At 36.8% G+C, this 26,788-nt stretch overlaps 1 protein-coding gene and 1 non-coding gene across 2 annotated transcripts; one reads left to right on the plus strand and one right to left on the minus strand.

The window, feature by feature from the left end:
- Positions 1-6,895: 6,895 nt before the first annotated feature.
- LOC141707803 (putative calcium-transporting ATPase 11, plasma membrane-type) lies at positions 6,896-13,524 on the minus strand. Its single transcript, XM_074511173.1, has 7 exons — positions 13,212-13,524; positions 10,845-10,899; positions 8,771-10,701; positions 8,537-8,695; positions 7,956-8,127; positions 7,563-7,861; positions 6,896-7,361 (listed from the first exon to the last, which is right to left on the minus strand). The coding sequence occupies exons 1-7, from the start codon at positions 13,386-13,388 to the stop codon at positions 7,059-7,061; spliced, it is 3,096 nt and encodes a 1,031-aa protein (XP_074367274.1). The 5' UTR covers positions 13,389-13,524; the 3' UTR covers positions 6,896-7,058.
- Positions 13,525-20,344: 6,820 nt separating this feature from the next.
- LOC141709345 (small nucleolar RNA R71) lies at positions 20,345-20,449 on the plus strand. The gene has a single exon (XR_012569928.1). It is a non-coding gene; the product is annotated as a small nucleolar RNA R71 (small nucleolar RNA).
- Positions 20,450-26,788: the final 6,339 nt, after the last annotated feature.

Genomic DNA, 26,788 nt, shown 5'->3' on the forward strand with positions numbered 1-26,788 from the left:
TATGCAATATAACAAGTGTTCATGATCATAGTGATCTCTCAACAAATTCCTTTACTTCTATTTGATTGATCAAATTTTGGAAAATAGAAACAACTGAAAAAGGAGTAATAAAGTGGTGGTAGTATGCGGAATGGAAACACATTCGTGATACTAAGGTTGTCGTGGTCATTAAAAGGTTATAGAACGCTAACGAGCAAAAGTATAACTAGTATAATATTAGGAACGGAAGGTTGTAGCGATTACGAACTAGAAAAGAATGGGTATTGAGAAGCAAAAGCTCTAATGCTAAACGCTATAATGAGAGTCTGTGCAGTAGACTTGAAAGAATTTGGAATGATCACTTAACGCGGATTTAGTTATATCACGACAATAGATCATATGTCATTATCGAGGTGTCACCTTATGAGATCCTTGAGGGAAGATAATGTCGATCTCCCTTATAATAGGATGAAGTTGTAGAGCGCAAGATACTCGGACCCGCAGTAGTCCAAAGGACCAGGGATATAATAGATCTAATCAGAGGACGGCTGGTAGTAACCCAAGATGGACATAAGAGGTATGCTGATTTGACTCAAAAAGGACAAAGAGTATGAAATAGGGGGCCTAGTAATGTTATAGGTATCCCCTTGGAAACCCTTGAAAAAGGATTGATGAGGTTCGGAAAGAAAGGAAAGCTAAGTCTACAATTTGTTGGACCCTTGGATATATTAAGACGTTTGGGAAGTTAGCATATGAGCTAGCCCTACCCCCGAACCTGTAGCAAGTTCATAACGTGTTACACGTATCAATGTTAAGGAAGTGTAATTCGGATGCCAGACAAATAGGGGCATATGAGCGCATAGACATGCAACCAGACGTAACCTATATGGAGCAACCAGGAAGGGTATAGAGTAAAAAGGAACGAGTACTTAGGAGAAGGGTTATCAAACTAGTAAGAGTTTGATGGTAGAACCACAATGTGGGAAAATTTACTCGAGAGTTAGAAAGTGCAATGCTAAGAGAGTATCCCTATTCATTTTCTATCTGATTCCGGGACGGAATCCTTTTAAGGAGGGGAGACTGTAATAACCCCAATTTTTGGGAAATTTTTGAAACCCTTATGAATAGTGTTTTTGCTGAATGAGAAAACTTTTCATGCCACACTATGTAGGGGTTCTGATATGGATATTCTGAGATTTTATTAGTACTTTATATGGGATATAAGTGTATGTAAAGATCGTCAGAATCCAAATCCGAACACTTTGATTTTTCCCGGAAATACACTAGATACGGAAAGATTTGAGAAAAAGGTAACAGGATAAAAATGATTTAAATTAAAGGATTATAGGAGAGGAGGATCATAAAAGGAATATAATATATTGAGAAAGGTTAAGGGAACCTAAGTAATAAGATCCCGGGTATGATCCTTCAAACGATAAACGAAAACGAAAGTTAAGCGAACCGTATAACAGATCAGCGGTCATTAGGCAAACAATTAGGAAGTTAATCAAAGGGATTAGAGAGGATGATGTCACCCAACCAATGAGAAGAGGACAAGGAGGGGAGGATGACATCATGAGGATGACACAAGCATGACATGGGAAGGAAGGAGATGTGGTGGCTTTTTAACCACACAAAATCAAGGGCAACTAGGTAATTTACTAAAACAAACACAAAAATCAAACCAACCAAGCCAAGCAAATCATTTTTCATCAAAATCAAAAAGAAACCAAGGCATTGTTCTTCATGCTCTCGGCCAAAACAGAACCAGAACACTAAAACTGCTGTATCTCCTTCATTTCTCACTCAAATATTGTGTTCTATAGCTCATTGGAAAGGTATTGAGATGGCCTACAACTCTTATTCACAAGTCTCGTCCAAATAATCATGGTAAGACCCTCATTTTTACAGTTCTTTAAATCGGACTTTTAGAAACTTCAAAACCTAACTTTGTGTTCTTGATTTCTTTGGAAAGATCAAGCTTGTAGGAGGCTCCCTAAGGCTTCCTAGCAACTTAACACCTCCCAAGGAAGGTATAAACTTCAAACCCTAGCCTTTACTTTATTTGTTAGTAAGTTTAATGGTTGGTGTTGTGAAATGAGAAGCATGGATTGTGATTATTAGTAGTTTGGTTTGATTTGGAAGTGTTTTGGTAATTGAAGCTTGATTATAGTTCATAGGTCTTGATTGTGGTTGTTTGAGTTGAAAACCTTGGAGATTATGGACTGATGTGGTATGGTTTAGGTGAAGTTTTGTTGTATTGATGATTATGAGTTGGTTGGTGGTTAATTGGAGTAGTATAAATATTGGTAATCGCGTAAACATAGTCGTCGTAATGCCCGATTTACTTTAGACTGCTTTTGTTCATAACATTTGGACCCGAGGACTCCCTGCTAGATTATGACCACTGCCATGTTTAGATAGCTCATGTTACGAGCTTCGTTTTGATATGTAGTTCGTTCGATTCCGATGCACGGTTTAGGAGAAACGACCGTTTCAAGTAACGGCGTTTCACGAACGAAACTTTTTCCCTCGCCTTACTTTGAAACATAGGTTAAAGACCAAAAAGGGTTAATTAATGTATGAAACATTTATGGTAAGTGTGTTAGGCAGTTGGTAAGACACTCGCGAAGGAATCGCTTTAAAACTCGTAAAGGTTAAATTATTAAAAATGGTGGAGCCGAGGGTACCCGAGTGGCTTAAGCGAATCAGTGAGCGCAAAACAAGCGTTAGAGTCTAAGTTAGTTAAAGTATAGATTTACAAGTGACTTTGGTTTAATTCCAACTTACTTGTTGCTTATAGGTTACCAGACTCGTCCCGAGCCATTCGTAACCCCCAGTCGCTCAGGCAAGTTTTCTACCCGTTATACTGTTGTTGTGATGTAAATATATGTATATGCATTATCTTGTGATATTGCATGATTGTTATTAGCAAATTTTGCGATATATTGGAGCATGCTAATATGGTATATATGCATGTCTGTTTCGTAATCTGGTTATCTATCTGTTGATTTCAATGCTTATAGTTGCATAATACCTATGCTAGAAATAAGCAAGTAGTTGCGTATACCCTTAGTATAGGGGATAAAAGGTGAACATATTTCTAAACCGGGAGTCGATGTTCCCGAGTATATATATATATATATATATTTATATATATATATGGATATAGTTTTTAAAACTATTAATCGAATAAGGTTTATTCGATAACTTTAACTTTATTTTATTATTGAATATTATTTCGAATATTATTCGAAGGCGTATGACTCCTTTATATTATTTATTGAATATTATTTGAATATTCATTTGAGGATGTATGACTCCTTTATTTTATTTAATGAATATTATTTATAATATTCATTCGAGGTATTATGACTCAGCTTATTTTATTTATTGAATATTATTTGAATATTCATTTGAGGATCTATGACTCCGATTATTTGCTGAGATATATTCTTTATTTTATTAAAGAATAAGGTGTCGATAATCAAACTTATTTTTGATTATTCAAATAAAGATATTACTTTCGTATAAGTATATCTTTGATTATTTGCTATTCATTTCAAGTATAAGTTTTAATACTTCTACTTCAATTATTTTATAAAGATTATTTTTTATGGGAATATTATTTAAATAATAATATTCAGACATTTTCTAAATATTCTGGGGACTGATTTACTTCATTAAATCAGTTTTACTCCAAACACTCTTTAAAGTGTTTTCGAGTCTTTAAAATGATTTTCAAAAGTTAGAGCGGATCCCAAAACTATTTTTATATTTAAGATCTTCCTTTTAAAAAGGGGATTTAAATACTCGCTCAAAACCTGGGGGATCCGGCTCGGAGGTGTGTTTTATATTCGCAACAAGGTTGCTGTCTTGGTAAAAGAGTTTTTGATTACTTACCCAATATTCGGGAAGTAAAATTCTTGGAACAAGTTAATCCATTAACAGGCATCGCCTGGGAAATATCGGTGAGTTTTCCTTTCCAACTAGGTACGACTTCTTGGTGGAGCCGTATCAACAAGTTTCTACTTGGGGAAAGGGGGAAACGAGCTTTACGTTTCAGAGTCATGGATTTCATCTGAACTAGGAGTGGCGTAAGTGGTCGAGTAGCGCCGGCCCAGCCTTATTATATTGGCCCAAATGGCCTGGAAGTTCCGCTAAGGCGGTCCATTCCTTAGGAGTTCAGTGTTCGGTTGACAAGTAAATCCGACAGGTTCTCCTCTACATGTAGAAAATGGTGGGGTTGTACTACTACGACTGATCATCGTAAGTGGTCTTCCTGGCGCGGCAAACTCCCGTAATGAGTTCATCATCCGATTGGATAATTTCTGCAACACTACCCAGAGCACTTCGATAGAAAGGCTACGGTTGGGCGATTGTTGAGTGTTGGCAGGGTCAAGTTTTCAAAATGATGTTTACATCAAATGAAGTATCTCATAACTTCATTTTATTTTGATGATATTTTAAAGGTTGAATCTATTCAAATCTTGTCTTGTAGTCTCATCTATGTGATGAACTTTTGAAACTGGTTATAACTTGAACGGTGGTAGTTCAAGTAGTATTGGGAAAGATATAAGTATATTGGGGTATTTGGTAACCTCATCTTTTAAACTTATATCTAGTTAATAATTGTCTTATGAATGACAAAGATTTTCAGAAAAACGTTGAGACAAGGTTAGATGTATGAGATCACCTTGCAACGATATTTTTTTTATATATACAGTTATACACTGGGATTTTGTGTATATTATGCATGGAAGAGGACTTCCAATATTTTGAAAAGTATATATGTATATATACTGAATATTTTGCGACTTCATCGCATTAAGATATCAAACTTGGTTCATTTCTTTTGACCAAGACTTTCATGAGTACTATGAGAAGGCTCATATACTATTAATCATTATACATATTATTTTGGTGGGCTTGCTGCTCATCCTTGCTTTCTTCTTTCATCACACAATAACAGATAGAAAGGATGAACAGGACCAAGCTCCCGATTCGCAAGCGATTAGGAGACGTTCCGCAGTTTTCTAGAAGCATTGATGCCGCCGTAGCTGAGGTAGGAACTACCAATAGGCTAGGCTTTCAACTTCTAATGTACCAGATTTATGTATAATTATGAATTGTAATAATGGCAAAGAAATGTAAATTTATTCAGAAAACCTTTTTAGGTGTATTGGCAGATAATTGTGGAATAAAATGACTTGTGGTTATTTTTGGATGTTCATCTCTAAGACTATAACGTATGGTGTGTGTGTTTATTGTGGGGTCACAGTACAGAGTAGTTGAGTAATTATTAAGATTGGGTGTTATTAAGGGAAATGGAACTCGTGACGACCCGGATCCCCGACCCCGGATCTGGGGGTGTTACATTCCATCCAGGTGGAAGCTTTTCAATAACAGCAGCGACTTGGAAAGACTCACTTATGACCATTCCCTCAGATGAATATCATGAATGATCACCTGCTGTTCCTGCACCTGACTGACCACAGTCTTAGAGTCTACCATCTTATAATCAAGAAAGCGGCCAACAATCCACTTCTTTGCCCCCAACGTCCTCGGTTTTATACTTATGGTCAAGTGACTCCCATAAGGCCTTAGTTGTTGGCTTCGTGTTGTACACGTTATACAACGAGTCAGACAAACAATTTAGCACATAGTTCCGACAGATATAGTCAGAGTGCTTCTAAGCATCAGCAACATACACAATCTGCACGTTACTCTCAGCAGTGAGCAACGGTGGTTCTTCCTTAAGGAAGCGATCTATATGCAACGTGGTCAGATAAAAGTGCATCTTTTGTTGCCATCGTTTGAAGTTCGTTCCGTTGAACTTCTCAAGTTTTTCAGGGTGTGCAGCAGGCACAGTTGGCATAACAGGTGTAGCAGGCACCGCATGTGGGACAGATGGTAGGCACCGCATGTATAATCGGAGGAGTGAATCCTGCTGATATCTATCCAAGAGACACACTAAACTGTCCAATGACAGTGTGTCCCACAGGCACATGTCCCGAAGGCACATGTCCAACAGGTGTTTGACCCCCATCAGATACTACGATCTGTGCATTAGGGTTAATCGTCTGCTGGTGAACCCTATCAGATCCAACGATCTGTGCGTTGGGATCAGCCATCACGTTTCCAGCGCTAATCATAGTTTGGTTCTCCATCGATCGTATGTTACTCAACAAAACAAGCAGATACAGATGTATCATTCACAGGTGTATAGAAAAAAAATAGCTTTAAGATTATGAATACAATCTGCGATTAATACATATAAATCAAACAAGCGTGTGCGTGAGTAAACGAAATCAAACAGAGAAAGAAAAGATATAAGCAGAAGAGTGATCCTCGAGTCCAGTTGAAATTGTCTCCTTAAAGCTATTTCGCCTCTCACCGTATGTGCGAGTCGATAGCCTCCCAGGATAAAACGAGGTAGCGGCGGCGTCACGGATAACGAGCACCTGCAGCGAGTTTGAACGGGCACGAAACTATCACCGACAGAGAGAGAGAGAGGTGGGGTTTTGTGTTTAGAGGCGAATGTGTTTTTGGTGTGTCTAACCCTAACGCCTTAGAGATGTTTATATAGGTGTAGATAGACTTGTGCGCTACTCTTTTCCATAATTAAATATCGTTAATTATAGAATCGGTGTAATACTTGCAAGCTACTCTATTCCATAAATAATCTGAAACAGATGCAGATTAAATATATCAAAATATACACCATATCAATTAATCTGAAACAAAATCAAATTAATTTATGTCATAATATTTGAGCCAAATTCTAATGAAAAATAATAATTTCCATTATTAAGAGAATATCATCATATCTCACACATCTTTTAATCATAATGCTCAAATAATTGACTTACCAATATGGGACTTATACCGGTATTTTCCAACACAGCGGCACAGATTGACAAAATAAGAACAAGTGACTTGTATAGAAAGAGTTATAAATAATCCAATGAAGGCACATTATTAATATTACATACTATGTTGCAGCAGAAGTGGTAATTTGAAAATTTGATACACAACAACAAAAACAAAAACTAAATGTTTCCTCTTCTTTTCCTATATCAAACGTCCACCGGACTGCTTGGAAGCTGGTCATAACCATCATGGTGCTTGGGTCTCTCTCTTTCGACAGGGATGCACTTCAGAATGACAGCGATGGGCATGCTCACAAATCCGATTACAATGCTAAGTAACCACAGTTGCCAACTAAGTGGAACTGTGCTTGCAAAAGTTCCTAGGAATTCCACTATGATTACTTGAAATACTACTGTGGATACCATAACACCAACGAATATCCAGTTACTGAACATTCCACGAAATATATTAATCTTTTCAATATCCCTGCTGTTTATTTCATTAAACACCTGAAACATAAAAGCAATGCATGTTTTTAGGCTATTTACGAACAGTCTATTTTTTAATATTCTAGTTTCTTTTACTAAATAAACAAATAGAAACCAAAGAAATACTCGCAGGAGTTTAAGGTTGCATGTTTACAGTAAATTTGCAGATTAAGGAAGCATGAAAAAGAAATTTTTACACGAACTAGCTATTTGTGGAAGTACCTGACAAAACACAAAAGTGTTAAATATGAAAGTATTGATAATGTTCCTAGCATCAGGACCATGAATTCCCAGAATCTGCTTCCCTGCAAAGTTAAAAACAAAAAGAACAGCCATTTGGTAAATGCTTTGGCCTGCAATATTTCTCCACATTGCCTTGGTTATAAAACCCACGCCTCTACCAATAGGAGGCCTATTCATCAGTCCATCATGTGGTGGTTCTGTAGCAAGTGCCAAAGCACCTAGCGTATCCATGATCAGGTTAACCCATAGCAACTGAACAGCCGTAAGAGGAGCAGATCCTGAGTTTCAAGTTAAACACGATTATATATTTTCATTTTCCATGTATGAGAGAAACCGTAACCAACTCCAAGAAACAATTAACAGTCAACACACCTGAGATGCATGCAGAAACAAAATTGATCATTAGAGCAACAATATTAACCGTAAGCTGGAACTGAACAAACTTTTGAATATTTATATATACAGCTCGCCCCCATTTTGCCACGTTTACAATAGTGGAGAAGTTGTCATCTAATATAATGACATCTGCAGTTTCTTTTGCAACCTGTGGAAATGAATTCTGAAAAAGTTAAGAACAAAAAAGAACTATAGAAGAGGGGCACAAAAAAGGCTTTGATTTCACTGGGCGAGACGATTATTATAATCAATTTCAAGTCATATATTTGTTATCCAGAACATACTTGTTCTTACACAAACAATTTACTACTACATAATGTAAAACACCTAACTCAATTAGGCTACGATAGAGAAAAGATAACCAACAGGGAAAAATATGGTCATTAGAGATTAAGTGTTATTTTAACAATTTTAGAATATTTATTTGTTGATGCACTTTGAATTCATTTATTTTAAAGTAAGTGCTAAGTAACACTGGTGCATGTAGTTTTTCGCATGAGTGAAATTATAGTGGTTGTGATTGGTAAAGCTCCCCAGCAAACTACAAACATTCGAACCTCTGTACCAGCTATTCCCATAGCAAGTCCAATATCTGCCTCGTGCAAAGCTGGGGCATCATTGCTTCCATCACCAGTTACAGCTACTACCTCCTTGTGCACACTCCTCAAGTTCGTAACCAGCATGTGCTTGTCTGAAGGCAATGATCGAGCCATTACCTGTATTAATACATTTAGAGATCAAGTGTATTTAAACATTCTTAAGCAATAATACTAATACTTTAAATCATAAACCTGAATTCTAGGAATCATCTCCATCAGTTCATCTGCAGTTCTGTTGCGAAATTCAGAGCCTTCTATGGCCAAACCACCTTCAGTGAGTATACCACACTCTCTTGCAATTGCCTTGGCTGTATTAATATTGTCACCAGTGACCATTCGTACAGTGATTCCAGCTGCTAAACAGGTTCTTACAGCATCCCTGACCCCAGGGCGGATGGGATCCTTGATTCCAACTACTGCAATTAATGTATATCCATTATCAGGTAAGCTATTCCCATCATCAAAGTCATTGGTATCCTTAAACGCCAGGCAGATTGTTCTTAACGCTTCACTGGCAAAACCATTGATGACGCATGTGATCATTTTTACTAGTTCATTAGTCATTTCAGCAGTTTGCCCATTGCTATCAACCATTTTGTCGCACATACTTAGAATTATCTCTGATGCACCTTTGCAAAATGCTCGTGTCTCGCCATTTGGGAGAGCCACAAGAACAGCCATTGTTTTCTTAATAGAATTGAAAGGTTCAACCTTTAGTATCTTAATTTCCTGACGTTGAACATCAAATTCTCCCCCTAGATGCAATCCGAATTCTAACAGTGCTGATTCTGTTGGTGTGCCCAGAATTGAAACTTTGCCATCTTTGTCCTTGACCACCTCAGCGCTACTATTTTGAAATATAGCCTGCAAAAGAATGGTAAACACATTTTCTGTTACTTCGGCATCTAAGATATCTCCAAATTCACTTGTTTCAATCTCCTTAGCTTTTCCACATATCCATATCTTATTAACTACCATATGATTTGTTGTTAGTGTCCCTGTTTTATCTGAACATATACAAGTGGCAGAACCCATCGTTTCACATGCAGCAAGACGTCTCACTAGTGCTCTATGACCCATTAATTTTTTCATTGCATATGCAAGACTTAGGGTCACTGCAAGAGGGAGCCCTTCCGGAACAGCAACTACAATTATTGTTACAGAAGTGGCAAAGTAATCCAAAAGCTTCAGAGCATCAGCAGAAGACCAACTTGTAAACTCTTGGCGGAGTGCTTTTTCCACCACAAATCTAACTGCCAACACCAAAAATGTAACCACCGCAAAGATCAAGCCGATAAATCCAATAATTGTAGCAACGCCATTCAGTTTTGCCTGAAGTGGGGTTTCGTCGTCACCCTCTTCACTCAGTGTTTCCATCAACTTACCCCATTCAGTTCGCATACCAACCGTTGTGACCAGCATCTTACCCGACCCGTCTTTCACTTTAGACCCAGCGAGTAAAAAAGGATTCTTTTCATTCTTATTCACTGGCTCACTTTCACCGGTCAAGCTGGACTCATCAATTAAGAAGCTGTATCCTGATATGAATAGCCCATCAGCTGGAATTTGGTCGCCAATAGATAAGTGGACAATATCTCCAACAACTAAGTCAAAAATGGAGAGCTTCTTCCGCATTGCATCTCTGGTGACCTGAACAATTATTTTCTTCTTCTCTTTGTCCAGATCCCTGAATTGCAAGGATTGCTTATAGTCACTGACTGCAGTAACCATGACTACCAAGAATATACTTAGTATGATTCCCACTCCGTCATACATTCCCTTTGGCCACCCTTCAGTAGCTAGTCCCACTACTATAGAAACCAGAGCACAGACTATAAGGATGATAAGTGTGTAATCATGCAAAGCATCCCAGACAAACATCCAAAACCTCTTAGCAGGTTTCTCAGTGTATGTGTTGAAGCCATAGATCTCTTGTCTTCTTGACAAGTTATCTACTTTAACACCTTCCTCCAGTGAGACACTAATAGCATTAGCAATTCCTTTGACTCCATTGATGTCTTCTAATTTCTCAAGGTCGTGGGTACTAATAATCTTTGCAAGTTTGTCAGGGTTTATATAGAATCCTGCTTTTATAACCTCTTCCGAGGGCTTATCATCAATAGCTGCAAGAAAATGCAGACCAAGAATGAACCATATTATAGTATGAAATATTGGCTATGATATATTCAGAAACTAAGGTCAAAGGCATCCAACAACCGTATTTTACTAATTTCAACATTTTTATATAATTAAAATAAATACATACCTTCAAGAAACTTAATAGCTACTTTGAATGCTGTGAAAATAACTCGAAGTCTTTCCTGGTAGAATATATCAAAAAGAAAGTAATGAATTGGAGAATAAACATTAGCTGCATCGGTATGTTTGTTTAAACACTAAAAACATCTTAACATCCACACCCCACAGTAAGAACCATCTAAACATCCACAAAAGTAAAAAATGAATAAGAAAAACATCAAGAAAACATGTGCATCATACGTTACATAAAAGAGCAAACACAATTCGATTCATCACAGTTGTGGATGTCCCATACATATCCGACCATAAACAATCCTTTATTGAGTGAGTTCTTAGCTTGAAATCGTAAATCAATTAGAAAGTATAAAATCTGATCACTACGTATAAGTTCCAACATAGTACGTAGCACATGCTTGCAAGGAAAGAGTGGAATATTTTGTGCCGGTCAGATATTAAAGCAGAGTCTATAGTCTGCATTCGGACATATTACAACCTTTACTTTGATCAAGAATGACTGCACCCTGAGGTATATTCACCGCACCTTTCAGGCACTATGAAAAAGAACTCTGGAAAGGTGAACTCTTATAAGTGCTACTCTTTCTGTTCTTTCACATAAGTTAAACACCAAAAAATTATGAAGTGTAATTAATATCTTATGTTTTTAGTTGATGTATGTGAAAGTAACAATTAGCTTGGACTAACAACAAGGACTGTTATTTTATAGGATGGAAGGACAACATATAGGAATACATGTTAAACCAATACTTAAGCTATCTATCTTCCATGTCATTCCCAGAAGTGTTGCAATTTTATTTTCCGGAATGGTGAATTTTGTAAAAAAGTTGCAAATTCATGTGTCTTCAGAGAATTTCTACAAATATCTAATTATATGATGTATCATCAAGGTGGAGTACACTGAGTTCCATTATATATTTTAATAGTTATACTTTTGAGTTTTGTTCTAGTAATCAGAAGGGTTTGCTTCTATAACTAAGCTTATTTGATCGTTGAAAAAATTTGAATATTGAAACTTTATATGAAGTTGTAAGTTTCTACAAAGATATACTTAGTATCTTTGATCATAAACTAAGCTTAGACTCTGTTTCCTGGACACTCAAATTTAGTCCATACATTCACAAGTATATGGGTACAGGGACGATGACAGTTGGTGAATGAGTGATTCTAAATTTAGCTCTTGGAATTATGAAGAGCAAATTTGTGATTAAGTATATTCAGACATGTGGTCCCAAAGGGCATTATGTATTTGAGTAACATTTTCCATGATCAGAAGTTTCCTAGAAATTTCGTTTCTGGCCGCTATTATGAGGTGTAAGGTACTAAAGTCTTAAACCTTATTCAACTCTTCTTGACCCCAAATCTTCCTCAAACATTTCATGTTCAATTCAGTTACTTGTTGATTGTTAACACCTTTTTCTTTTGACATATCTTGGATATTGACATTTTCTAAAAGATTAGTAGTACATTTTTCTTATATATCTTTCTTAATATCGTTGCTCCAACCAAATGATAACAATCGAGTGTTATGGACCGAGTATATATAAGTTGGCATATCATATAAATTACACAGCACATGTATTTTTCACGACATAATTTACAAAAACTTGTTGAGTTTAGGCTCAGCTGTTGCTTCCTGAGTTAAGAAAAACTACTCTCATCCCTTAAGATCCAACAATTTGACTTTAAAAACAGAGCTATGGTTGTAGATTGTGATGTATTAAAAGGATGACTATTTTTTAAAAGAAAAAAAGTTAAACTTGTGTAGTGCTAGAAAAACAGATTCGGAGTAAAACGGAAAGTGTGTGGCATCAAAATGCAGACATAGGTATAGAATTACTGATCAATTGTAGAGAAGCACACAATGTAAGAAATGCTGCATGGTAGGGTTTGCAAATACAAATCCAATATACAGTAAAAAATTAGTATCTATTTGGACATCAACCGGTACACCAACCCTTTGTTTTCGAATCAAAACACCAATATTAACTTATATAATTTGACTTAAAATATTTATATAATCCCGTAATCGAATCATAATTAAAATTGTTTGATAAAATTAATTGAATACTCGTTTTTCGTAAATACATACTGTTACATTTGTAAATACCCAACTTTTCGACAAGTACTTTATTAAAGTCAATAAAACACAAATCTATATGTTTAAGATACTTTAGTTTGCAGTTGTCCCCCTTGCGAGGGGTCAAGAGCTCATCTACCGGTGTGTGCGTGTGTATGTTTAAGATATTCATTTTGTTTTTGCATTATTCCAACAAAAAGCAAATAATGAACCTTTGAAATAAGTATTTCTGATCAGATATGGAACTAAACTAAGCCTGTAAAAGTTGAACCAACGTACCTGGGCTTGTCGAACTTTAGTTTGAAGTAGTAATCGCTTTTCAAGATCAGGGACATGCCGGAATCGACGACGGTGATTCCTAACAAGAGCAACTGCTTTTCTCCATTTCTTCTGAGCTTCTTCAGAGGGATGCTTTCCTCTTATTACGTCAAATTCTTTCTCCAGATACCATTCCATTTCGATCGTTTCCTTTCCCCCTCCTTTTACGTAATAGAATGATCTCGTTTAGCTACGGCTGGCTAGCTACGCACGTCTTAATTAGCAAGAACAAACTGGTTTTTATGTTTCGTTTCTTCCTTGTGTGCATGTCATTTTATAAGTAGGCCAAATATACCGCTTAAAAACTTGGGGAATTTATGTAGGGACCGCCCCCATTAGATTTTAATATTTTTTGTAATAAAATGTTTCATTTTTTTTTCTATAGTCGGATTGTTATTATGATTAAGTAATTTTTTTCTAGATAATTTTATTAAGAAAATTTTCAATAAGCTACTTATAAGTTCATTATAACTTATTGACGAGTATTTGTGTGTCTAACTTATAACTCGAATTTATAACTTACTAGCCTATAACCCGTACGATACACGAACCGATTATAACATTTATAATTTTAATATTTTATTTTTTTATATAAGTAAATTATAAAAAACAATAAATATATATTATTTAGATTAATGTAGTTAAAATATTTACATATTATTTTATATGTATCATATTGTTAAAAAAATTAAAATTTAGATATAAAATCTTAAAATGTCCTCCTATTATAATCTATAGGCCGCTTCGCTGTGCGGGTGTAGATCCTATAGAAAGTGAAAGTCTTGAATAGGAGTGGGGTATGTGGATAAATTAGTAGTGTTTTTTTTAATATTGTATTTTAAATTATTTCTTGATTTGTTAGTTATTTTGTTATATTATAATTTGAATTACTAAAATTAATTTTGAAAGTGTTTGGTTCCGTACAAAAGAGATAAAAAAAGTTGAGTGCAATTAAAAGTAAATTTAGATTTAATAATTCATAGAATTTGTAGTTATATTAGATAAATGATTTAATTTTTTTATTAAAATTATATTTGTTTAAACTTTATATTGGAAGGTGTTAACGTATTTTTTAGGAAGGTGTTAACCAACTGACCAAACGAAACCATGTTTTGCTTATAATAGTATTGTAGTTGATGGGGAATAAAAATAACCCTAATTGCGGAGTTAATGTTCCATTAATTAGACCTGATTTGGTCAAAGGGAAAGCCCAATTAGTGAGGCCAAAAACCCTAATGATTTATTAAATTCGTAACTAATATAGGGGTTAATTAAACAGCCCAATAAATGTGTTCAAATATGTAACTACTTCTACAAGAAGTAGCCTCCAAGCAACCTAAATTCAGAAGGAAACTAATTCCTGCTTTCTAGGACTCCAAATTTCAATCAAAGATGATACTTGCCCACCAAGTCACCCAATTCTACCCTAATTCATAGACTCTCAACATCTATACAAAGGGTCTTACCCCTTTAACTTCAGTAGGACATTTTTTCTGTACAAGAGCTACACGTCACAAAGCCGAGAAGGCATTCTTCAAGCCACGGGGCCATTACCTGGAACGACGTTTTAGACTCAGTTCATGAAGGACATGAAAGTCACTACGTCCTTGGTGAGCTCTCGTTGCCATAGCCCCGAGGGCAAGTATCACCAAGAACTACGTTTTGGCTTGATCCTTGGCATACGCCAAGGTATGTAGGCATCTTGTGAGGGATGATTCAAGCCACGAAACACAAGCGCAACCATTAAAACTCGAAATTTATCAAACCCTAAACATTAAATACACGCAATAAATAAATCTACGTTTTTTACCCATAACATTGAGATACCACCACAGTCAATCCTCAATGCTTAGGGGGCTGATCTCTCAGGTACAGAGATCTCCGTTACCCGACTGCTAATTCAAAGAACGGTCTCCAACCTCAAAAGATGCATAATTAAGGGAAGAGTCCCAAACTATAGATGGTGCTCTCATTAATGAACACCCAAATTTTAGATGTTAATAATTGAGCTTCCCTCAAGGGTGAATGATCACCCACCTTATAAGATGTAAAATTTTGAGGAGGAACGCAACGTCGAGTACATGAGGAGTACGAACCTCGCTATTTATAAGGGTTAAAAATTATTGAAGGGAGAAGTTATGATTTTTGTGATCCTTATATCAAGGATAGTGATTGTTCATATGAAGAGGAGATCGCTCAAGAAGGGTGCGGCCGAGTGTTAGGGCGAAAATACGCGTTAAAATTCACGCAAGTATACGCGTTCGCAAGTAGTATAAGATATAAATCAGATTCGTTCCCACAGAGACTGGTTTAGGTTAAGTTCAATTTATGCACCTATGCAACAATGTATGGTTATCGCTCAATGCTAAGACAAATAATAAATTGGGTTTTGATTAAACTAAGAGATTATATTAAATAGCATTAACTAAGAGAATTGAGGTTGAATTACTATATATGACAAACATGGGATCCTAACTTTATTAAATACTTCATTCAATAGCCTTTTTTGTTCTTAACCTTAGCATGTAATGGTGATGACACTAATCAGATAACACGAATACCTTAGTACCAAGCATCTATAAAAGAGATAGAAGTTGAATAGACAATAATTATGCTTAGTCCTCATATGTCTAAAAGAATTGAAAACATAAAGGTTTAATGCACAAGTTATCTATCGTGATTACATTCGGCAAGTAAGATGGTTAAAATTATCAACGAATCATGCATAACAATAACACATGAACCTATGCTAGCATGGAAGTTCTAAACCTCTATATTCATTGTCGCTTCAATAGAGATTAACACGTTATCTTATATGTTAGCTACACACATAAGACGAATAAGCACAACCAATACTAGGTTATCATACAATCACCACACACTAAAGTATCGAAATAATTTAACTAAAGAAATACATAAATAAATCCGTTAGAACCCCACGATAACGATTAGTTCATAATCCAACTCATCATCACCATGGGTCCCAATGAAAGCATGATAATAAACAATATAAGAGTACTAGGGTTCAAATACAAATCAAAAACAAGCATCCAACTATCGCCTAAATTAAAGAAAACAAAAGACTTCTTCTATGTAGCCTTCTCGTGCTATCTACGTCTTCTTATTGCTCTCCCAGGTCTCCTTGTTAAAATGTCTTTTTATTGGTATCCATAGGCTCCAGGTTGACCAGGACTCTCAAAATCTTCAATTTCGACTAAAATCAGGATTCTGGTGCAGAAACCGGGCGTGGGCGCGCTGCTACAGGGTGCGCTACTACAGGGTGCGGTCATGCTGGAATAGTATTTTCAGCAGCGCGGGCGCGCTGGTTCTGGCGCGGGCGCGCTGACATTCTGGAAAAATTCTGACAATTTTTCTTTTGGCTGTATCTTGAGTTCTGCTCATCAGAATTAGGCGATTCAACTGCCCACGCGAAGCTAAAGAGATTCTCTACAACTTTAGAATGGCCTAGGCTTTAAATTCTGATATCTTTTCACTATATTTCTTTGAAAAGCTTCTATCTTCATTTAACTGATACCTGAAATGCACAAACACAAAAACACATCAAAAATACCAACAATTTGAGTCCAAAACACCAACTTAAGCCTGAAATGAAGCATTCCAAGTAGATATAAAATCCACTTATCACACCCCTAACCTTTAATCGATGCTTGTCCTCAAGCATAAACTGACTCAAATCTATAAAATAAACCTAATGCATGAATACAACTACGTGAATGTAACTAAATAATAATGCAATCGATCCCCTCGGAATAACCATAATCAAATGAATAAGCCAGTGCCTATAAGAATGTAACGACTTTTAATAGAGTTCGAATAAATCCCAGAATCCAACTCACAAACCAGAAATGTGCGTGTGTGGTTGCTTAACAGAAATACTCTCGATACTAAATCAATAATCATAACTTATCTATCATAAAAACAATCAAAAGTTTATAACTAGAATAGATGTTAAACGCATAACAACTCACACACCTTCATTTTACTAGAGTTATACAAGGATTCATGTTATTATTGATCACATAACACATAACAAAAATGCTTATTTGATCGTGCAATGAATGAGGTCCCAAAAGACTTATACAATAATAGTCATATAGCTAGCGTTAGGTTAGTGGATCCCAGACTATGAAAAGCCTTAGGTCACTAGGCACAAAATCCCCTAGAACTTAATAACTCGAGTATTAAAGAGCTCACTCTTGATCAATTATGCATAAACACATACTTTTTTTCTTTTCTTTTTTTCTTTTTTTTCAACAATTTCTGAATGAGTGTTTTCGCTCCATCTCATTCAACCCTAGACTACTCATATAAATATGAGTCGGCTATTAGCCATTTGACGCCTAGCCTTACAACAACTAGCAATGAAATCAAAGTTTTTCTCCAGTTTAAAAATTAGTGTTCTTTTTGCCATTACGAGAATACCAGAAATTCTAAATATAACCAAGTGATTAAATCTCAACAACAAACAAGTATGATCATGATCTAGATCAAAAGCAACCCTATAAGACTTTGTGAAAATATTTGTTTCTGGCATGCAAATCAATTTATTAGGACTTAAACATCCCTCTATTCGTCATCACCACACTCAAGTCAACATCAACTTATCAAATAGCATAGTTCATCTTAAGGGATCATGCTAAATATGTATGCAAATGCAACTATTTAAAATCACATAAAAATAAACAAATATGTCCTATATGAACAATCATGCAACACTATGAATGAAATATAACTATATACAATCATGAATCTATATGAATCCATATGAACTATATGGACACGCACAAACTAATCCTTATATTATCACCCCCAAACTTAAAATTTTTAATGTCCTTATTGAAGGTAATAATAAGGATTTCAGGCATACCTAGTCGTCGGAAAGATCACCCTCATCGGGTGGAGGATCAGGTGGCCAATCAACCTCGACACTAGTGGCTCAAAAATAGTGCCCAAAGCCTGTGTCAAATCTACAGCAAAATGATGGTGAATATCGTGCATGGCCTCCATACGCCTAGTCACTCGCCTGTACTGCTCATCACCAACACCAGTCCTACCAACTATCTGTTGCACATGAGAAGAACCCTTTGTAGGCACGGGAAGATTCGTCCAGCCACTCTCTACATCGTCAAAAATATATCCCAACCCCTTATCATGGGTTGCACCTAAGAATGAATAACTCAAGTGATTTGGCAGTCGGTTGAGCTCAAGTGTGGGAGCTTCTTCAATAGATGGTTCATAACGCTCCTGAGAAATTTTCAGCTCTGCTAACCCAAGAGAATCGAATAGCATATCCAACTTTCTCTTCCACGGAGGTGCATTTAAAACCTGCATTTGCTCTGCTCCTTCTTCATCTTCAATAACTGATTCCCCTATTACGGATCTCTCTAAGGTATCTGACTTTGGCAATTGCTCATGCTCTGAATTCATGATAGAGTCGACCCACTCTACTTTAAAGCACTCCTCTTTAGCTGTGGGTAACTTTATTACCTTGAACACATTAAAAGTGACCTTTTGATCGTGAACCTTCATCATAAGCTCTCTTTTTTGCATATCGATCATAGTTCGGCCAGTAGCTAAGAATGGTCTCCCCAAGATAATGGGAATCTTCTTATCTTCCGCAAAATCAAGAATTACAAAGTCAGCAGGGAAGATGAGTTTATCCACCTTAACCAAGACATCCTCGACTATTCCTCGCGGATAAGCGATGGAACGATCAGCTAGTTGCAATGACATGTATGTCGGTTTCGGATCAGGTAGACCAAGCTTCTTGAAGATAGACAAGGGCATCAGATTAATGCTAGCTCCCAAATCACATAAACACTTGTCAAACAACAAGTTTCCGATGGTGCAAGGAATAGTGAAGCTTCAAGGATCATTAAGCTTCGACGGCAACTTCTGTTGCAGCACAACACTGCATTCCTCCGTAAGAGCAACGATCACTAAGTCATCGAGCTTCACTTTCTGAGAGAGAATACCTTTCATAAACCTCGCATAGCTAGGCATCTGTTCAAGAGCTTCAGCGAAAGGTATGTTGATATGAAGTTTCTTGAACACCTCCAGAAACTTAGCAGATTATTTATCCAACTTCTACTTCTGCAGCCTTTTAGGAATATGAGGTGGAAGATAGACCTGCTTCTCCCCTTTATTACCCTCAGGAGGAGTGTGTTCCATAGTTTTCTTCTTTGATTCCATTTCTGCTTCCTTCTGCACATCTTCTTCAGCCAAAACTTCAGATTCTGGGACTTGAGATTTTACAGGGCTTGCAACCTTCCCAGACCTCAATGTAATTGCCTTAAACTGCTCTTCTGCTTCCCTCTTTCCTGGAACTTCTGTATCACTAGAAAGCGTTCCTGGTAGTCGATTCAATCAGGTGTTAGCAATGTGTCCTATCTGGTTCTTCAAAGATTTGATAGAAATAGCCTGGCTTTGGCATATAAGAGCCTGGTTTTTGCACATAAGCCTCAACTCCTCCAATTCAGATTTTTCATTCGAAGATTGACCTGCATCATGAGTTTGTTGTTGAAGTTGGAGTTTTTTTCTTGGTGCAAATGTTGCTGAAAACCAGGAGGGTTGAATTTTTTTTTTCTCCAAACTGATGGAATGGCTGTTGCATCGCATTCTGATTGTTGCTCCATCTGAAGTTAGGATGATTCCAGTTGTTAGGATGATAAGTGTTTGGAACTGGTTGTTGCGATCTCTGAAAGTTGCTCACAAACTGAGCTAATTCACTAGATATAACACATTGCTCCGTCGCATGCGAACCTACATACAGCTCACAAACTCTGGTTATCTGATTAACACCATAGTTAGCCAGAGAATCGATCTTCATAGACAACGCCTTTAATTGAGCAGTGATAGCTATAGTTGTATCCACTTCAAGAAATCCTGCTACCTTGTCCTGTGGCAATCTCTGAGTTGGATACTGATATTCATTAGCAGCCATCAGTTCAATTAGATCATAAGCTTCCTCATTGCTCTTTTCCCATAATGCTCCACATGATGCTGCATCGAACATGGGTCTTGACTGTGATCCTAAACCGTTATAGAAGCAATTGATGATCATCCAATCAGGCATTCAATGATGAGGACACTTCCTAAGCATCTCCTTGTAGTGCTCCCAAGCTTCACATAGAGATTCTCCTGATTGTTGCACAAATTGAATAAGAGCATTCCTGATTGCAGCTATCTTTGCCATAGGGAAGAATTTAGTGAGAAACTTTTAAGCAAGATCTTCCCAAGTAGTAATCGAACCAGCTGGTAGAGAGTATAACCAGCTCTTAGCTTTGTCCCTCAGAGAGAATGGGAACAGTCTCAGTTTCACCGCATCCTCAGACACACCATTGAACCTGAAGGTGTCGCAGATCTCTATGAAATCTCTAATGTGCATATTGGGATCTTCTATTAGAGAAACCCCAAACTTGACTGAATTTTGTACCATCTGAATTATGTCAGGCTTGATCTCAAAGGTATTAGCTGTGATAGTTGTCCTGACAATGCTACATTGAATTTCATTGATCTTGAGATGAGAAAAATCCATCAAGGCTTTCGTCGTGCTGCAGGATCTCCCATTGTAATGAGTACCTGAAACACAACAAGTAAACCGTGAAAGTAAAAGAGTCTGAGTCAGTGAACTTTAACGACCACTGATGATAAGCACATAAACTAAAAATTAACACCGAGTCCCCAGCAGCGGCGCCAAAAACTTGTTAGGGCGAAAACACGCGCTAAAATTTACGCAAGTATACGCGTTCGCAAGTAGTATAAGATATAAATCAGATTCGTTCCCACAGAGACTGGTTTAGGTTAAGTTCAATTTATGCACCTATGCAACAATGTATGGTTATCGCTCAATGTTAAGACAAATAACAAATTGGGTTTTGATTAAACTAAGAGATTATATTAAATAGCATTAAAAAAGAGAATTGAGGTTGAATTACTATATATGACAAACATGGGATCCTAACTTCATTAAATACTTCATTCAATAGCCTTATTGTTCTTAACCTTAACATATAATGGTGATGACACTAATCAGATAACACGAAACTAGTAAATGCCAACTTTTATTGTATGAATACCCTACTACCAAGCATCCACAAAAGAGATAGAAGTTGAATAGACACCAATTATGCTTAGTCCTTATATGTCTATAAGAATTGAAAATATAATGGTTTAATGTGCAAGTTATTTATCATGATTACATAGGGAAAGTAAGATGGTTAAAATTACCTACGAATCATGCATAACAATAACACATGAACCTATGCTAGCATGACAAGTTCTAAACCTCTAGATTCATTATCGCTTCAATAGAGATTAACACAGTATCTGATATGTTAGCTACGCACATAAGACGAATAAGCACAACCAATACTAGGTTATCATACAATCACCACACACTAAGGTATCAAAACAATTTAACTAAAGAAATCAATAAATAAATCCATTAGAACCCCACGATAATGATTAGTTCATAATCCAACTCATCATCACCATGGGTTCCAATGAAAGTATGATAATAAACAATATAAGAGTACTAGGGTTCAAAGACAAATCAAAAACAAGCATCCAACAATCGTCTAAATCAAAGAAAACAAAAGTCTTCTTCTCCGTAGCATTCTTGTGTTCTCTAGGTCTTCTTATTGCTCTCTCAGGTTTCCTTCTTGTTAAAAAACGTCTTTTTATTGTTATATATAGGCTCCAGGATGACCAGGACTCTCAAAATCTTCAATTTCGACTAAAATCAGGATTCTGGTGCAGAAACCGGGCGCGGGCGCGCTGTTACAGGGTGCGGCCGCGCTGAAATAGTGTTTTCAACAGCGCGGGCGCGCTGGTTCGGGCGCGCTGGTTCGGGCGCGCTGGTTCTGGCGCGGCCGCGCTGACATTCTGGAAAATTCTGACAATTCTTCTTTTGGTCGTATCTTGAGTTCTGCTCGTCAGAATTAGGCGATTCAACTGCTCACGCGAAGCTAACGAGATTCTCTACAACTTTAGAATGGACTAGGTTTCCAATTCTGATCTCTTTTCAGCATATTTCTTGAAAAGCTTCTTTCTTCATTTAACTGATGTCTGAAATGCACAAAAACAAAAATACATCAAAAATACCAATAACTTGAGTAGAATACACCAAATTAAGCCTAAAATGAAGCGTTCCAAGTAGATATAAAATCCACTTATCACCGAGTAAGAAACATGTTATCAAAGGGAGTTTTTAACCCCAAAGATGTAAAAGGATGAAACCCCAAATTGTAAAGGAGAGGATCCATGCTCATGAAGCACACATCTGGAAAGCTAAAAAGATATAGAATCATAAAGAGATCAAGATCTACCAGCCGCAACTAAAGTTGTTTCTTCTACCATTGAAGCACCACAACTTTCAATCATAAAACCAAGAAGCTGGTCCCACAATAATGGGACTCCCTGTGACCCGAAAGCTAATTCTAGGGACCGATCCCCAATCTCAAGGAATGTAAAACCAGGGAATGAATCGCCACTTGATTGTAGTAAACTTCAGCATCGACTGCAGTAGGATTACGAATTCCGGTATTTGGAAGGGTTGATCCTCATTCATAAAAGATTCTGAGATTTCTCTAGTCCCAATACCTAGGACAGTGATCGTCCATTTAATAAGGTGACCGAGCCACGAAGGAGACAACCAAGCAAATAGCCCATGTCAGAATACGTTCTCAGTCTCGAGGGTGCGAAGGGATGATTCCTCAAAACATTACAAAAAATAATTTGAGCTCATGAGGAGCACATCAATAAGATTTAACAAGTTGGGAGATGCATTAGGCAGAATCTCGATCTTAATCTGAAGGGACGATTTAAGATCCCCAAATTCGAAAGATAGAATCCTCAAGTTTAAAGGTATTTTAGATGTCAATTGAGACCTTAGCTTTACCAATGTTCTCCTTTCCCAAATCATGGACAATTCGGGATATGGATTCAAAGATTATAACCAAGGAAACAGAATTCAACATCAACCGTGCAGAGGATATACACCGCTTTATATTCAAGGATTAAAACCCATCAATGACCAAATTTATGATTATTCCAGTCTCTAGACAGAGGATGATAAAATATGAAGTGATAAAGATGCCACTCTAAGAAGATAACGTCCACGAAGTGACCGACCAAAAAAGGATGTCCCAAGCCTTGAGGGCCTCGAGGACTGAAGCTTAGAATGATGAAGAGAGAGAATTTTAATATCATCAAACTCATGATTTAATGGAGGAAAAGAAACCTTAAAAGGGAACAACAAACTCGACTACTTGCAAAATTTGGAAAGCCTGGAGCTCCAAGGGTCAATTACCCGATATAGTTGGTTCGCACGGCCTTCCATGGAGAAGGAAGACAGAAATTCCAAGGATTGATCCCAAATATTTGATGCCCCTTGAAGGTCTGAATAATCCCACGTATCTCTCCATGAGAGAAACTACGAATACCTATATTTCAAGGAAGCTAAAGGTACCCTAATCTGGGCATATGATGGATTCAGTAATTCGGATAACCACGTAAGAAAGTTTTCGAACTCTCTAGTACAATAGCCGATGAACGATTTTATAAAGTGCATGACATTTTCTTAAACCCTGGGGGGCATAACTCGATAATGGTGCAAAACTGTATGAGCTATTTTGCATCCCCCAAGAACATGAAATGAGGATAAAAAGAGTCCTTGTATGACCTAGACTGATTCAAAGAAAATCCTTGATCACCATATACTTGAATGATAAGATGTCAATGGTAGTTTAACAAGGAGCCTGAGATGTTAACTTTAAGTTATCATTGGCCAAAACCAATATAAAAAGCATACATAGGTTGCAACAGTGGGGAGGTGAAAATAAATAACAAAAAGAAGAATGTAACCCCTGATAGGAGGCGATGATAATAACAACTAAAAGGAAAAGGAGGATCAAAAGTGTGATGTTAAGGATAAAGTATCCCTGATAGAGACTCTCCCCCGAGGAAGAATAACAGAGAACCGAAGTTCACCAAGCATGCACGTTTTAATGCCCCAAGAAGCCGAGTCTTGTTAAATATGAAAATATGAAGACTGTCGATGGTCGATGCCACTGCGCACCAACCCTGAAAAGAGGAACAAGATTTATAACCAAAATTTCACGAAGATGACGTCGATGATTTTCGACAACTAAGGAATACAATTGAGTTATAAATTCGAGGAGGGATACTGAACAGGTTCACCAAGATGGTGAAAAAATAGTAGAATGAAAGATTATGAAGAATAAGAGGGGAGATTAAGATACTCCAGGAAAATAAGCAACCCCGAGGACCAATTGTCAATGTGATCTTTAGAAGACTAATGATCGCTGGGACTTCAAGAAACTCAATGAAAGCTTGTGCCCGAAAGGTAGTACACCATAAGGAGCGACAATGGAAATTTCCAATAATTTTGAATATTCTGATTCGAAAGGGTTAAAATTCCCCCATGAAGACCCGATGATCATCACATTATGATATAAAACTCTGAAGGATTCTTGGAAAATGGGACTCGCTAATTCTCAACTTGCCTTTTATGATATGTTTCCACGATTAAAGGCCCGATTGAGTGGGGGGCAGGTCCTCCCAAAAGAAAACATAAAATTCTAAAAGACCGACGAGCATTGAGGAAATACAACAGCAGATATGATTCTTATCCATTTGTCACCTGAAAAATAAAATAAGATGGTAAGCCTGGATTTGATCTTGAGTTGGTTACATATAAACTTGGTAATGGTAACCGGAGTACGGGAGGAAAACGAAGAGGAATTTTCGCCCATTCTAGATGAGAAACCATAAAACAATAAGCTGATTATAAGGACGACATTCCAAAGCTACCACTTCTCACTAAATTTGTAATATTATGTATCTTTTTGCTGTTTTTATTTTGAGAAAGCAGATGCCACCTACCAAATGTTAGGAAGTAAAATTTCTTGAGTATCTCTATTGAAAGACCATGAGAGTGAACGTTGTAATAGAATTAAGAGCCTAGACAAGGTAGAATGCATGAAGCAACTTCGAGAGGCATTTGCAGTGTTGATGCACCACAAGATGCTGTTAAATCCTACGAGGTATGCTTTCGAGGTAGGACTGTAAATTTTTGGGCCACATCTCTGAATGGGGAATCAAGGCCAATGTTGATAAGATTCCTGGTTATGGAACCCTTATCTTTCATTAAGAACATAGAGAATCTAAATAGTGAAATTTAAGAGAGCTTTATCTCCGAACCCAGTGATAAGTGTTTGTTAGATATATTTGAGATGTCATGTCTAATATGTTTCATGTTTAGTTTTCAGATCTTAACACACAGAAAATATCAATACTTACTGGAAGTCAGAACTTAAGGATATCAGGACTTAGATAATCAGAAGATAAATATCAGAAGATGGATATCAGAACTTAAGTATTGGAGGACTAACAGTTAAGTAATGAAGCTGATTTACAGAGAAGAAGATCGAGATTAATACAAAAAGAAGATATACATGGAAAGAGTTAGAGGACTTAAAGAATTGTATAAGATATCTGATTGATATATTTTAGGAGACAGAATTATATTCCGTATCAATTAGAAGTTATCTTGTAACTGTGTACTATATAAACACAGACATAGGTTTACACTATATGTGTTATCATTATCGAGAAGATCATACATTGTAACCTAGCAGCTCTCGTGATATTTGTTCATCACTGAGAGAGAACAGTTCCATTGTAACAGAGTTTATTATATCGAATATATATGTTTACTGTTACTTGTGTTCAAAATCGATTTGATTGTATTCTACACTATATTCAACCCCCTTTTACAGTGTTGTGTGACCTAACAAGTGGTATTAGAGCCTATCTATTAACACACATACGGTAAAGATCCAAAACAATCATGTCTGAAGAAGCAGAAAATCCAACCAAGCCCGTCAAAACTGAAGAAACTCAAAAGACTCAAATCCACAGTCGATATGAGACTATTAGGGTTCCCATACTGAGACCTTCTGAGTACCCCATATAGAAAGTGAAGATGGCTATGTTTCTGGAAGCTACAGATCAAGAATACCTTGACAGAATTAATGAAGGACCGCATAAGCCAACCAAGCTCTCTGTTGTAGTTGCAGATCAGCCAGAAAAAACCATACCAAAGGAGAAAAGTGAGTATACAGCTGAAGATATCTCATCCATTTCCAAGGATGCAAAGGTAAGGTATTTGCTGCATAGTGCCATTAATAATGTCATGTCAAACAGGGTAATTCATTGCAAGACTGCAAAGGAGATATGGGATGCTTTGGAGACAAGATGCCAGGGAATTGATGCAATCAAGAAGAACAGGAGCACTATAATCACTCAAGAGTATGAGCACTTTGACTCAAAAAGTGATGAGTCATTAACTGACTTATATGACAGGTTTGTCAAACTCTTGAATGATCTGTCACTGGTGGACAAGGAATATGATCTTGAAGATTCAAATCTAAAATTCCTTTTAGCTCTTCCTGAAAGTTGGGATTTGAATGCTACTATTATAAGAGACAACT

Source organism: Apium graveolens, chromosome 2 (assembly GCF_009905375.1).
Source record: "Apium graveolens cultivar Ventura chromosome 2, ASM990537v1, whole genome shotgun sequence".
Taxonomy (NCBI): domain Eukaryota; kingdom Viridiplantae; phylum Streptophyta; class Magnoliopsida; order Apiales; family Apiaceae; genus Apium; species Apium graveolens.

Excerpts from the sequence above, each read along its gene's own strand:
- LOC141707803 (XM_074511173.1), bottom strand. The coding sequence starts at position 13,388 with ATGGAATGGTATCTGGAGAAAGAATTTGACGTAATAAGAGGAAAGCAT. Across the intron at positions 7,862-7,955 it reads TGTTTCTGCATGCATCTCAG|GATCTGCTCCTCTTACGGCT; the intron begins GTGTGTTGACTG and ends CTTGAAACTCAG. Across the intron at positions 7,362-7,562 it reads ACACTTTTGTGTTTTGTCAG|GTGTTTAATGAAATAAACAG; the intron begins GTACTTCCACAA and ends TTTATGTTTCAG.